General features: G+C 44.2%; 1 protein-coding gene across 1 annotated transcript; it reads right to left on the bottom strand.

The window, feature by feature from the left end:
• Positions 1 to 472: 472 nt before the first annotated feature.
• On the bottom strand, positions 473 to 13,857 carry abcc13 (ATP-binding cassette, sub-family C (CFTR/MRP), member 13). The gene is given in 18 exon segments (XM_064947341.1): positions 473 to 582; positions 585 to 598; positions 746 to 940; positions 1,497 to 1,822; positions 1,926 to 2,057; positions 3,913 to 4,135; positions 4,249 to 4,358; positions 6,787 to 6,942; positions 7,045 to 7,199; positions 7,365 to 7,509; positions 9,232 to 9,378; positions 10,127 to 10,260; positions 10,412 to 10,481; positions 10,567 to 10,821; positions 10,976 to 11,153; positions 11,398 to 11,712; positions 12,331 to 12,346; positions 13,710 to 13,857. Coding segments are annotated over 18 exon segments (2,829 nt in total).
• Between the last annotated feature and the right edge of the window lie 342 nt (positions 13,858 to 14,199).

Here is a 14,199-nt window from a genome sequence, read left to right as displayed (position 1 = left end):
GCACTTAACACATGGTAATATAATAATATGGTCATTTAGCAGATGCTTTTATCCAAAGTGTCCCACAACTCTGGTGTTGAAACCCACAACTCTGGTGTTATTATTCTGGTGTTATTACTCTGGTGTTGAAACCCACAACTCTGGTGTTATTACTCTGGTGTTGAAACCCACAACTCTGGTGTTATTACTCTGGTGTTATTACTCTGGTGTTATTACTCTGGTGTTGAAACCCACAACTCTGGTGTTATTACTCTGGTGTTGAAACCCACAACTCTAGTGTTATTATTCTGGTGTTATTACTCTGGTGTTATTACTCTGGTGTTGAAACCCACAACTCTGGTGTTATTACTCTGGTGTTGAAACCCCATGCTTCAAACAACTGAGCAAACTCAAACAGCTAGTCCAGCATCATTATGATCATGGGTAAAATGATCCTAGTTCTATTCCTAATACCAATTTACACCCTCATTCTTCACTCTTCTTCTGTGTCTTGGTTTCTATGTGTCTCAGAGAGCAGCTGGGAGAACAGTGCCCCCCTCTGGAGGAGAGCAGAGGCACAGTCAAACTCAGCCACACGCCCCCATCTAACACCAACACCCTGGAGAGGCAGGGAGAGAAGGAGGGGGAAAGAGAGATACAACTGTTCAAGCATATGGAAAAAAGTGAGCAACATTAATCTCTTCTTATAAGATAAAATGACAGAACACAAATCCCACAGAGGAACACAGATCTCAGTAACCCTCACCTGTCAGTGTGTGTGACGTTCCCAGGGTTCTGTGTTAGATACAGCCCGGTGCAGTGGGAGAAGTGTGTGTGTATGATGCTCTGGAGCAGCCTCTCAGTGTGGACGTCTACAGGGGGAACAGGGTCCTCCACTACCAGGACAACACAACCCTTCAACAGGGCACGACACACACACAGCAGCCTCCTCTCACTGGAGCTGGAGAGGGAGAGGGAGTTGCAGACTGAGGTTTACAGTTGAGGTTGATTTTAGTCAGAGGAGGCTGTTGGGAGGAGCTATAGGAGGACAGGCTCATTGTAATGGCTGGAATGGAATAAATGGAACTTATCAAACATATGGAAACAACGTTTGATTCTATTCCAGCCATTACAATGAGCCTGTCCTCCTATAACTCATCCCACCAGCCTCCTCTGATTTTAGTCTACACACTTGTCAATCTGCCACATGTTTCACCTGCACACCTGTCTCTCTCTCCCACCTGTGCCTATCTCTCTCTCCCACCTGTACCTATCTCTCTCTCCCTCTCTCTCACACACACACCTGCACCTGTCTCTCTCTCACACTCCTGTACCTGTCTCTCTCTCTCTCTCACACCTGCACCTGTCTCTCTCTCTCTCACACCTGCACCTGTCTCTCTCTCTCACACCTGCACCTGTCTCTCTCTCTCTCACACCTGCACCTGCCTCTCTCTCACACACCTGTATCTGTCTCTCTCACACACACCTGTACCTGTATACAGCTGTCTGATACCTACCTGAGCCCGGCCCCTCCGTGGTGTAGTGGGTAGAGGAGCTGTCCTGGCAGCAAGCTGACCCTTTCCTTCAGGTGACACCTCTCCAGTGCCTGCCACACTTGGGCATCCCCATGGCAACCCCAGGGGTCCAGGTTGGAGCGCAGTGAACAGGAGAACAGGGTTGGAACCCGAGTTATGACCGCCAACCGACTGCGAAGGTCGTGGAGTCCCACACTAGAGATGTCCACCCCGTCAATCATCAACACGCCCCTTCTGCCCTCCACCAATCGGAAGAGAGAACTGGTTATAGCGTCCAGCTCTGCTCCTGATCTGCTCACCACACTAACCTGTAGAGTAACATAAACCTAGTAGTATATACATGTACACATTCACACACCTACAGCAAAGTACACACAAACACACACAGAGAATCAAGGCTCACACACAAACCTTCTCTCTGGTCCGGGTGCAGAAAGACAGTTCAGCGGGTGATGGGTTAAGCTCCGTCTCATAGCTCCTGAACTCCACCACTCCCTCCTTTGGCCAGCTCGGGGGTGCTCTACAGGGCACAGACCAGGGGGGCTGAGAGAGGAAGAGAAGAGAGGGAGTGATATACAGTACTTGTCAAAAGTTTGGACACCTACTCATTCAAGGGTTTTTCTTTGTTTGTACTTTTTTCTACATTGTAGAATAACAGTTAAGACATCAACTATGAAATAACACATGGAATCAGGTAGTAACCAAAAAAAGTGTTCATCAAAATATATTTTATATTTGAGATTCTTCAAAGCAGCCACCCTTTGCCTTGATGACAGATTTGCACACTCTTGGCATTCTCTCAACCAACTTCATGAGGTATTCACCTGGAATGCATTTCAATTAACAGCTGTGCCATTTGTGGAATTTCTTTCCTTCGTAATGCATTTGAGCCAATCAGTTGTGTTGTGACAAGGTAGGGGTGGTATACAGAAGATAGCCCTGTTTGGTAAAAGACCAATTCCATATTATGCCAAGAACAGCTCAAATAAGCAAAGAGGAATGACAGTTCATCATTACTTTAAGACATGTAGGTCAGTAAATGCGAAAAATGTCAAGAACTTTGAACATTTCTTCAAGTGCAGTCGCAAAAACCATCAAGCGCTTATGATGAAACTGTCTCTCATGAGGACCGTCACAGGAAAGGGAGACCCAGAGTTACCTCTGATACAGGTAGAGGATATGTTCATTAGAGCATTATGCAGCAATACATCATCCCATCTGGTTTGCGCTTAGTGGTACTATCATTTGTTTTTCAAGACGACAATGACCCAACACACCTCCAGGCTGTGTAAGGGCTATTTGACCAATACAGAGAGTGATGAAGTGCTGCATCAGATGACCTGGCCTCCACAATCACCAACCTCAACCCAGTTGAGATGGTTTGAGATGAGTTGGACCGCAGAGTGAAGGAAAAGCAGCCAACAAGTGCTCAGCATATGTGGAAACTCCTTCAAGACTGTTGCATTCCAGGTGAAGCTGTTTGAGAAAATGCCAATAGTGTGCAAAGCTGCCATCAAGGTAAAGGGTGGCTACTTTGAAGAATATAAAATATATTTTGATTTGTTTAACACTTTTTTGGTTACTATATGATTCCAATGTAGAAAATAGTACAAATAAAGAAAAACCTTTGAATGAGTAGGTGTGTCCAAACTCTTGACTGGTACTGTACATCTGTATCTGTGTCCTCTCTACTCTGTTTAATACCATAACAGTGCTGTATCTGTGTCCTCTCTACTCTGTTTAATACCATAACAGTGTTGTATCTGTGTCCTCTCTACTCTGTTTAATACCATAACAGTGTTGTATCTGTGTCCTCTCTACTCTGTTTAATACCATAACAGTGTTGTATCTGTGTCCTCTCTCTACTCTGTTTAATACCATAACAGTACCCCTCTCTCTCTACTCTGTAGCCTACCCCTCTCTCTCTACTCTGTAGCCTACCCCCCTCTCTCTACTCTGTAGCCTACCCCCTCTCTCTACTCTGTAGCCTACCCCCTCTCTCTACTCTGTAGCCTACCCCCCTCTCTCTACTCTGTAGCCTACCCCCCTCTCTCTACTCTGTAGCCTACCCCCTCTCTCTCTGTACTCTGTAGCCTACCCCCCTCTCTCTACTCTGTAGCCCACCCCCTCTCTCTACTCTGTAGCCTACCCCCTCTCTCTACTCTGTAGCCCACCCCCTCTCTCTACTCTGTAGCCTACCCCCTCTCTCTACTCTGTAGCCTACCCCCTCTCTCTACTCTGTAGCCTACCCCCTCTCTCTACTCTGTAGCCTACCCCCTCTCTCTACTCTGTAGCCTACCCCCTCTCTCTACTCTGTAGCCTACCCCCTCTCTCTACTCTGTAGCCTACCCCCTCTCTCTACTCTGTAGCCTACCTCTCTCTCTACTCTGTAGCCTACCTCTCTCTCCATGTGTGCATGTTGGTCCATCTTCTGGATGGCACCAGCACTGCTCTCTACGCCACAGCTTGCTTGGACCAGGAGATGAAGAACCTCTCTCAGGCTGAGGGTGTAAGTCAGGACCAGTCCTACAGTACTGGGGTCTACCTCAGAGTCCAGTAGAGTCACAGAGACCAGGAACAGAACCAGTCCTGCAAAGGCATCCAACCACACTGACACCCACCTAGAGAGAGAGAGAGAGAGAGATAATATTTTATTAACACACACTATTTCTGTGTTTGTAATATGTATGAGTTATGTGAATGTGTTTGTGTGTAAATGGTCCTGTCCTCGAACCTGTCCAATAAAATGCAGTTGTAGCGACACACCAGGTTCTCGTTGAGGGCACCATAGCAACGGGTCAAGGGGTCTTCATGACTACCACTGGTGACCTCATCCCTGTGTGACTCAGAAAGGAGGGATGAGAGAGAGGAGGCAGAGTCTGAAACCATCCTCCTCACCTGACCCGAGACTGACCTGTAGTATGACTGAGAGAGAGAGAGAGAGAGAGAGAGAGAGAGAGACAGATAGATGGAGGAGAGAAATGGAAGAACAGAAGGCGAGTATAAGAGAAAAATGCAGTTTGCCGAGTAACATAACTGTCTCCATGTGTTTCTTACAGAAACTAAAGCAGATCACTGAGTCAGTGATATGATTACTCCATCTAGTGGACAGGAATGTACTTACAGCATATAGACAGACGAAAGGCATCAAAAACATTTTATACCATACCATTACATGTTATACCATTACATGTTATACCATTACATGTTATACCATACCATTACATGTTATGTCTATACCATTACATGTTATGTCATACCATTACATGTTATACCATACAATCACATGTAATACCATACCATTACATGTTATACCATTACATGTTATATCATACCATTACATGTTATACCACACAATTACATGTAATACCATACCATTACATGTTATATCACACAATTACATGTAATACCATTACATGTTATACCATACCATTACATGTTATACCATTACATGTTATATCATACCATTACATGTTATACCATACCATTACATGTTATACCATTACATGTTATACCATTACATGTTATATCATACCATTACATTTTATACCATTAAATTTTATATCACACCGTTACATGTAACACCATACCATTACATGTTATTTTTTATTTCACCTTTATTTAACCAGGTAGGCTAGCTGAGAACAAGTTCTCATTTGCAACTGCGACCTGGCCAAGATAAAGCATAGCAATTCGACACATACAACAACACAGAGTTACACATGGAAAAACAAAACATACAGTCAATAATACAGTAGAACAAATTATACCATTACATGTTATAAATTATACCATTACACACCATTGCAAATTATACCATTACATGTTATATCATACCATTACATTTTATGCCATACCATAAAATGTTATATCATACCATTACATGTAATACCTTACCATTACTTTTTATATCATACCATTACATTTTACAACATACCATTACGTTTTACGTCATACCATTACAAATTATACCATTACATGTTATACCATTACTTTTTACATCATACCATTACATGTTATATAATACCATTACATGCAATACCATTACATGTTATACCATACCATTACTTTTTATATCATACCATTACATTTTACGTCATACCATTACATTTTATACCATACCATTACATGTTATACCATACCATTACATGTTATGTCATATCATTACATTTAATATAATACCATTACATGTAATACCATACCATTACATGTTATATAATACCATTACATGCAATACCATTACATGTTATACCATACCGTTACATTTATACCATACCATTACATTTTACATCATACCATTACATGTTATATCATACCAGTACATGCAATAACATACCATTACATGTAATACCATTACATGTTATACCATACCATTACTTTTTATATCATACCATGTTATACCATTACATGTTATACCATACCATTACTTTTTATATCATACCATTACATTTTACATCATACCATTACATGTTATACCACACCGTTACATGTTATATGTTATACCACACCGTTACATGTTATACCACACCGTTACATGTTATATGTTATACCACACCGTTGTTATATGTTATACCACACCGTTATATGTTATACCACACCGTTTATACCATATTATACCACACCGTTACATGTTATATGTTATATGTTATACCACACCGTTACATGTTATACCACACCGTTACATGTTATACCACACCGTTACATGTTATATGTTATACCACACCGTTACATGTTATACCACACCGTTACATGTTATACCACACCGTTACATGTTATATGTTATACCACACCGTTACATGTTATATGTTATACCACACCGTTACATGTTATACCACACCGTTACATGTTATACGTTATACCACACCGTTACATGTTATACCACACCGTTACATGTTATACCACACCGTTACATGTTATACCACACCGTTACATGTTATACCACACCGTTACATGTTATACCACACCGTTACATGTTATACCACACCGTTACATGTTATACCATTACATGTTATACCATTACATGGTATACCATTACATGGTATACCATACCATTACATGTTATACCATTACATGTTATACCATTACATGTTATACCATACCATTACATGTTATACCATACCATTACATGTTATACCATACCATTATATGTTATATCATACCATTACATGTTATACCATACCATTACATGTTATACCATTACATGTTATACCATACCATTACATTTTATATCTTATCGTTACATTTTATATCATACATACATGCTATACTGTACCTGTATTGTGAGGAAGAGGTAAGTCAGCACCGGAACTATCAGGATGAAGAGAGGGGAGATGTAGCCAATCAGCAGCACTGTCACAAACACCTGCAGCCAACAGGAGAGCCAGGAGAGGAGGTTGGCGGGGACTAGCTCGTCAATCACGTACATCTCCTACAGAGAGAGAGACAGACAGAGATACATTTTAACCTATTTTCTATAAATTTTTATAAAAAATTAGGGGCATAATGTCATTGCTTATAGATCCTCTCTCACCTGTGATAGGCTGCGCAGGACCAGAGAAGAGGGCGTGATCTGGTAGAATCTGAGAGGAAGGCGGAGCCGAGCAAAGAGCAGCTCAGAGTGGAGACTGGCAGACGCCTTCAGAGAACCACCAGTTACTGCTAATGCTACACAGCACACGGACAGAGCTGAAATACACATGCTCGCGAGTTAGACAGTAGGCACGCACGCACGCACACACACACACACACACACACACACACACACACACACACACACACACACACACACACACACACACACACACACACACACACACACACACACACACACACACACACACACACACACACCTTGCAGCAGCCCCAGTACAGCGTAGACAGATAGTCGTGAGTCTCGTAGTTCTCTCCACTCCTCCAGCCCCTGTAGTTCTTTAGCCTGTCTGGTCCACACGGCTAACAGACCGGTCTGACACACACCCACCACACAAACACACACCTGGGATAATACAGTCAACAACACCCAGCCCAAGCCACAAACATGCAGATACAGCCGAATACACACACTGCTCACCTGCAGGGAGAATACACACACAATTATTCTGTCACTTTGTAAACTGCAAGGTTGGGATGAGAAGATGAAAATACTGTGTTATAACAGCTGACCTCGGGACAGATTCTGTTTGTATTCTATGTGTAGATTGATCCTAGATCTGTGTACTCACACCATGTTTGGGCAGAGGTACAGTGTTTGCTTCCGTCTCTCTCAAGGTCTCATTACTGCACCTGTTAATGAGAGGGAACATTTTATGTATTTGTGTGTGTGTGTGTGTGTGTGTGTGTGTGTGTGTGTGTGTGTGTGTGTGTGTGTGTGTGAGAGAGAGAGAGAGAGAGAGAGAGAGAAAGATGGATTGGGGGAAGGGTTCGTGAAGGAAAAGATGTATGTGTGTATGTCTATGTCTCAGCATGCATGACCACAGATCAGATATGGTGAGAGGGAAGTAATACGGGGAGGACCAAGTCAGGGCTCTGCTCTGTGTCTAATGCTCTTATCTCTGTGAGGGGGTTAATGTTGTGGATTAGAAAGCTTTGTAATTTAGCCTTTCTAACCCCCTCAAACACGCCATGACTCGCGTGCACACACACACACACACACACACACACACACACACACACACACACACACACACACACACACACACCCACCTCTCATCTATCTTAGCCTCTGCACAAACCTCCACTCCCTTTCCACTCTCTCACACACACACCAACCTCAACCCATCTCACCCTCATCTTTGTACTCACCTCAACCCGACCTTGCTGGCATAATCTAAAATTTTCCCCTGCATAAACCCACCCCTACCCCTATCTGACCAATCAGACCAGCACAGATGAGAGACCCTTGTCCAATCAGAGGGCAGAGATTAGTTTGGGGATGAGCCTCGGTTAGTCCCTTGATGTCGCATGGCCAGAGAAACGGAGTCATCTGTGTGTGTGTGTGTGTGTGTGTGTGTGTGTATGTATAATCCAAGCCTTCTCATTATTGTGTACGCAGGTTAGGTAATAACATAACACACTACAGCTTAGGGATGACAGGGGACATGCTTTCTAGTTAATAAACAGAAAAAACACACACACACCGATCTGAGTGCTCCTCGAGACAGCTTTTCTTGACCCCATTTTCTGAAAGAGTGCCATTCTCTGAAAAAGAGATTCATAAAGATTTAGAAAAAGGATTCTGGTACACAAACAGAGGGTAGAGGGTTGGATCAGGTCAGATTTGTACAGTATCATGCTAATGCTAGGTAAGTGTGTGTGTGTGTTACACACTACACAGGTGTGCTCCCGAGTGGCACAGGAACTGCATCTCAGTGCTACAGGCGTCACTACAGAACCTGGTTTGATTCCTGGGCTGTATCACAATCGGCCGTGATTGAGAGTCCTATAGAGCAGCCACAATTTGCCCAGCGTCATCCGGGTTTGGGTTTGGCTGGGGTAGGCCATCATTGTAAATAAGAATTTATTCTTAACTGACTTGCCTAGTTAAATAAATGTTCAAAATAAATACCTGTTGTTAGTTACCTGTGTGAGAGACTTCCTGTGAGAAGAGGAAGTGGTCCAGATGACAGAGGGAGTGCCAGGTCTGTCAATCAAAAAGAAACAGAGCGGGGTTAGGCAGAAGTCTTAACTGTGTGTGTGTGTGTGTGTGTGTGTGTGTTACCTGTGTGAGGTGCAGTGCCAGGGAGGGCAGTAGGTTAAAAGGTGAGCGTAGCAGTGTGAACAGACAAACACAGGTGAACACCTGAGATGCTGTCAGAACGTTACCATCATCCACCAGCACATACACACCCAAACTGGACACACACACCTGTGGAGACACAGAAAGGGGAGTGTGTGTGTGTTAGTACATGTTAATCATCCATCACCATCTATCAGTCCTCATCTACAGTATCCATCAGTCCACAATAACAATCACAGACCAAACTATCCCATCCCAGATCCATTCATCGATAATCACTGATCCTCATCTGTGATCCGGTCAGATTAGGGTTGATCTCTGCACATTATTGAAACATCTAATATCCTTTCCAATGCTGTATGTGCGTGTTAGGTTTGTCTCTCCAGGGCTCAGGTAGGCGGACACCAGTCTGGACAGAAAGCTGTGATTGGATGCTGATTGGATCCCTCAGATTGCATATCAGCTTCTGGGTCAGAGAGGTGGTACGAAGATTACGACCGAAAAATGAAACGCACGCAATGTCCCAGACTGTCCACAACGCTGAGTCTGTATTAGTGATCAGCTTAGGACAGGGCTAAGCAACTACCCTCTCTATCTGGCCAGAGGGACCATGGGACTCACTAAAGTAGGGGGCTTTTTAAACACAAATCCCAATTCATTAACAAGGCTTATGTAGGTCTACTTTCTCATCAGTGTTGATGATAGTGACATTTTTGTACTGTTTAGTGACTGAACTAGGCAGCCTTGGTCCTGGAGAGCTACAGAGTCTCAGCTGGTGTCCCAGTCCAACACTGACCTTCAAACTCTACTGCACCTGTCTGTTAGGGTATTTCTGAGGGAGAGAGATGTCAGGAGAGGTCAGCGGTCAAAGACGGACCAGGAAAGGCACGCAGACGCGGTCCAATAGGGAGAAGGCCGTCAGGAATCCCAGAATCCTCAGCGTCTCCAGCTCCTTCTCTCTGGCAATGCCCACTCTGCACTGGAACCACGCCTCCAAGACCAACAACTTCACTGTCTAGAAGGATAGAGGGAGGAAGATAGCGAGGAAGTGGGAATAGAGAGAGTTGAGTACAACAGATATTAGATCACTTAGAAAAAGAGAAAGAGACAGGAGCCAAGGAGTCTTGAGGTTACTAAGAAATTGAAAAAGAGTGTAAGAGACAGACTTTGATTCCGTTCAGCATCTCCTGCACGAGTTGCTGTCGTTCTCCCCTCACGCTCTCCTGGCTTCTCTGAGGGGGAAAATACATTGTTACACACATACACAGGTCTGCGCCACGCAGCCACACACACCCACAAACACACTCTCTCTGTTACCTGTAATAGTCTTGCCCTGCGTTGTACAGCAGAGGTGAGCGGTACCAGCAGTAACAATACAGCCAGTCCCGCCAGAGAAGAGGGACCCAGCTCTCTCCACAGCAGACACACACACACTGTCCCCTGCACCCAGGAAGACCACAGGGCAGACAGGGAGACTGGGAGCTCTGATAACCTTCCAATGTCAGCCCGGAGTGGGGTTAACGATGGGGCAGGGGAGGGTAGACACCCAGGAATACTGCACCGGGACAGGGCCTACAGTAGAGAAGGGAGAGGAAAGAGAGAGGAAGGGTGGAGAGGTGAAGGGAAGGGGGGGGTGTAAGGACAAGGAAGGCAAGCATTTAACAGTGGTATTTTATTTTCTTGAATGTATGTTCACTGAGAGAGAGAGAGGTGGATGTCTCTGTACCTGTTTATACAAGGCTCCAGTCAGCGCTGTCTGAACTCTGACCTCAGTCATCCTGCTGTGACGCTCACACACCTGCTGGACCAGGGCGTGGCACACTACAGCAGCCAATAGTGCCAGGGCATGGGTAAGTCCAGACCAATCAAAGACAGGCTGGTTCTCACAGTAGAGAATACCACACCTGGGGGACAGGTGAGGCAGTGCAGTGTAAGGAAGAGGGTATATATCACCTGTGTATATTCTTGCTGAATCTAGACGTTCTGTGCTCTTGCTTTATTACATTTTTTACAGATTCCTTCAGCAATATGGGAACAATATGCATTTGAAGATAATGCCACAGGAAATGTGTACCTGGGTGTGTTTATGTGTGTGTGTGTGTGTGTGTGTGTGTGTGTGTGTGTACGTGTGTGTTTGTGTGTGTGTACCTGAGGGCCTGAGGGGGCAGGAGGGCCAGTAGGTCAGAGGTCATCCTCAGCAGGGTTACCTGGAGCAGTGAGGGGCGGAGCCACCCATACAGATGACACAGCAGGGCGGGGCCAGACAGGTGAACACCTGGGTGGGAGGTGTTTCCACCCAGTGACTCCTCCTCTCCTGACTCTTGGCTATGACTCCGTCCCTCTGTCGTCCGGTGCTGCTGCTGCTGCTGGAGGGCTGAGCATAAACTCTGGGCTGAGTCCTCATCGCCAAGGCAACACAGGTCCGACAGCTGTAGCCCCCTCCTATGGCCCGCTGAAACGACTCTGACAGCAACCACAGCACAAAGGACATCATCAATCAAAAAATCTGCCAGTTATATAACATACATCAGATACATTATGTTTAATGATAATGATGCATCTAATGTGAAAATGTTAATATTGTTACCTGTAAATCCACCAGTAGGACAAACGGCTGAGGAAGGAAACATCCCTCTCCAGGGTTGGCTTCTGTCCCATGCAGAGAGGGAGGAGAGGAAAAAAAGAGAGTGGTAAACTCATTCAACTCTAACATGGACCTACTCTTCTTTTGTTTTCTTTCATTTTGGGTAAAGGGAATAAACGATGAGTCTTTAATACATTGTATTATTATAGGCTATAGCTTCTGCTTTTATTGATTGCTGTATACATAAAATGTATCATAATTAACACATTGTTTAATTTCTGCGGAGATCAGCTGTGGACAGTCTGTCAGTCTTATTTAAAAAAATGTTTATGAACCATCCTTTTAAAAGCTGTGACCTCTTAATTAAAGCTTAGGCTACTTGTATAAGGCCTCCCTCGTCGGTTGCGAAAACTCCGAACAGACACTATAAACTCCACAGAAACAACAAAAGAACAAGAAAAGAAAGAACATAAAAATAGAAAAAAAATGGAACTCACCTGTTTTCCGCCCCATCTGGCGGAGAGACGGAGAGACATACCCGGGGAGGGACGCACACGCCAGTTTGGCCCCGAACGAGGGGATGGAGTGGAAGAGGATGGAGGGGACAATAGCTCGCGGGGTGAATGGCCTAATGTACTAGTATGTCCACATCTGCACGCGGCCACAGCAGCAGCAGACTGACAGCAGCACGCGACATTAGGCTATGATCTGGTCCATTTCATAACAGAAAACAACCTGAAAGCACGATATAAGCCCCAATTTGTCAATTTACGCCTGGTGACCTCTTTTCTTTGTTGTTTGCCTTTGCAGTTTTTAAATATCCGTTCCCATTGTCGTTGCATGGCTATGACTGAGTGAATGAATTGATGGATGTTGAAGGAGCGTAAAGCGTGTGGTAGAATCCCGCTGACGGCCTGCGGGAGAGGTGCCCGGCTAGGGGCGTGTTTTATGGCTGTCAAAATTCTGACGGAGTTCATGGGCTGCGTTTACTTAGGTAACCCAATTCTGATATTTTTTTCTCCACTAATTGGTCTTTTTACCAATTACATCAGAAATGTTTCAGTGCTGATCTGATTGGTCAAAATACTAATTAGTGGGAAAAAATATCAGAATTGTGCTGCCTACCGAGCTCATAAAAACGGTTTCCATTAGATAACACAGCCACAAAGACAGATTCCACAGCCACAAAGTAAAAATTGGCACACACAAAAAAGGGCGTAATTTAATGCAGGGCTGCCAACCCTTGAATAATGGTTGGAGTGAGATTTTGCCCAGATGGGGTCTGGGGGTCCTCCCCCAAGAACATTTTACTGTTTTAAAGCTAATTTCCTGGAATTCAATGTATTTTGGCATGGCTTCTGACCAGGGTGAAAAACACACAGGTCAGGTGTATTCAGAAGGCTTTGAACATTAAATGAACACTCAAATTTGACGACATTGCTGTTTTGAGATTTTTGGTGGGTAAACATTTTTGCAACATATTTTCTCAGTGATGACATCACAGCTATCACAAGCTGGAGTGTTTAGTTCATTACCATGTGCAGCTCGCCACATCTATCTTGTAAAGATAAATTGACAGTTAATTGGATAATCACGGCTGAATGAGATGGCACAGAATCGCAAACATTGGAAATTAACAATCAACATTAAAGAACCCTAAACTGAAGAAGTGTCTCTCTCACCATCTCTCTAATAAGAGTACAAACTCCATAACTTCACCTACTCTATCAGTGTATAAATTCCAGAGTCATCAACCTCATGGTCTTTCAGAGTCGGATTGAGTAAACCATCCGAAGAGATTGATCCAACACATACGGACGCACCTGACCCATCCGTGCGGCCCCGTTTACAGAGAGAAAGATATCACCAAGCTCACCTGGGTGATTATGCTGTTGAATATCTCCCTCACCAGGAACAACGCCTATCCACAACTCAGGCACCTCCATCATTAGGACGAAGGCGTAGTCGAGCGGACATCCGATCAGAGAGGAGTGATACCAGCTCCAGATATAGTGCCCACTCATCGGTGAGCCGCTTCCCAGATCTATCCCACTTCCAAGCAGCTACAGTGCCTTGCGAAAGTGTTCGGCCCCCTTGAATTTTGCGACCTTTTGCCACATTTCAGGCTTCAAACATAAAGATATAAAACTGTATTTTTTTGTGAAGAATCAACAACAAGTGGGACACAATCATGAAGTGGAATGACATTTATTGGATATTTCAAACTTTTTTAACAAATCAAAAACTGAAAAATTGGGCGTGCAAAATTATTCAGCCCCCTTAAGTTAATACTTTGTAGCGCCACCTTTTGCTGCGATTACAGCTGTATGTCGCTTGGGGTATGTCTCTATCAGTTTTGCACATCG

The sequence above is a fragment of the Oncorhynchus masou genome, chromosome 30 (genome assembly GCF_036934945.1).
Source record: "Oncorhynchus masou masou isolate Uvic2021 chromosome 30, UVic_Omas_1.1, whole genome shotgun sequence".
In the NCBI taxonomy this organism is placed as follows: domain Eukaryota; kingdom Metazoa; phylum Chordata; class Actinopteri; order Salmoniformes; family Salmonidae; genus Oncorhynchus; species Oncorhynchus masou.
The sequence above is the reverse complement of the archived record's forward strand: the minus strand, read 5'-3'. Positions and strand labels throughout refer to the sequence as shown.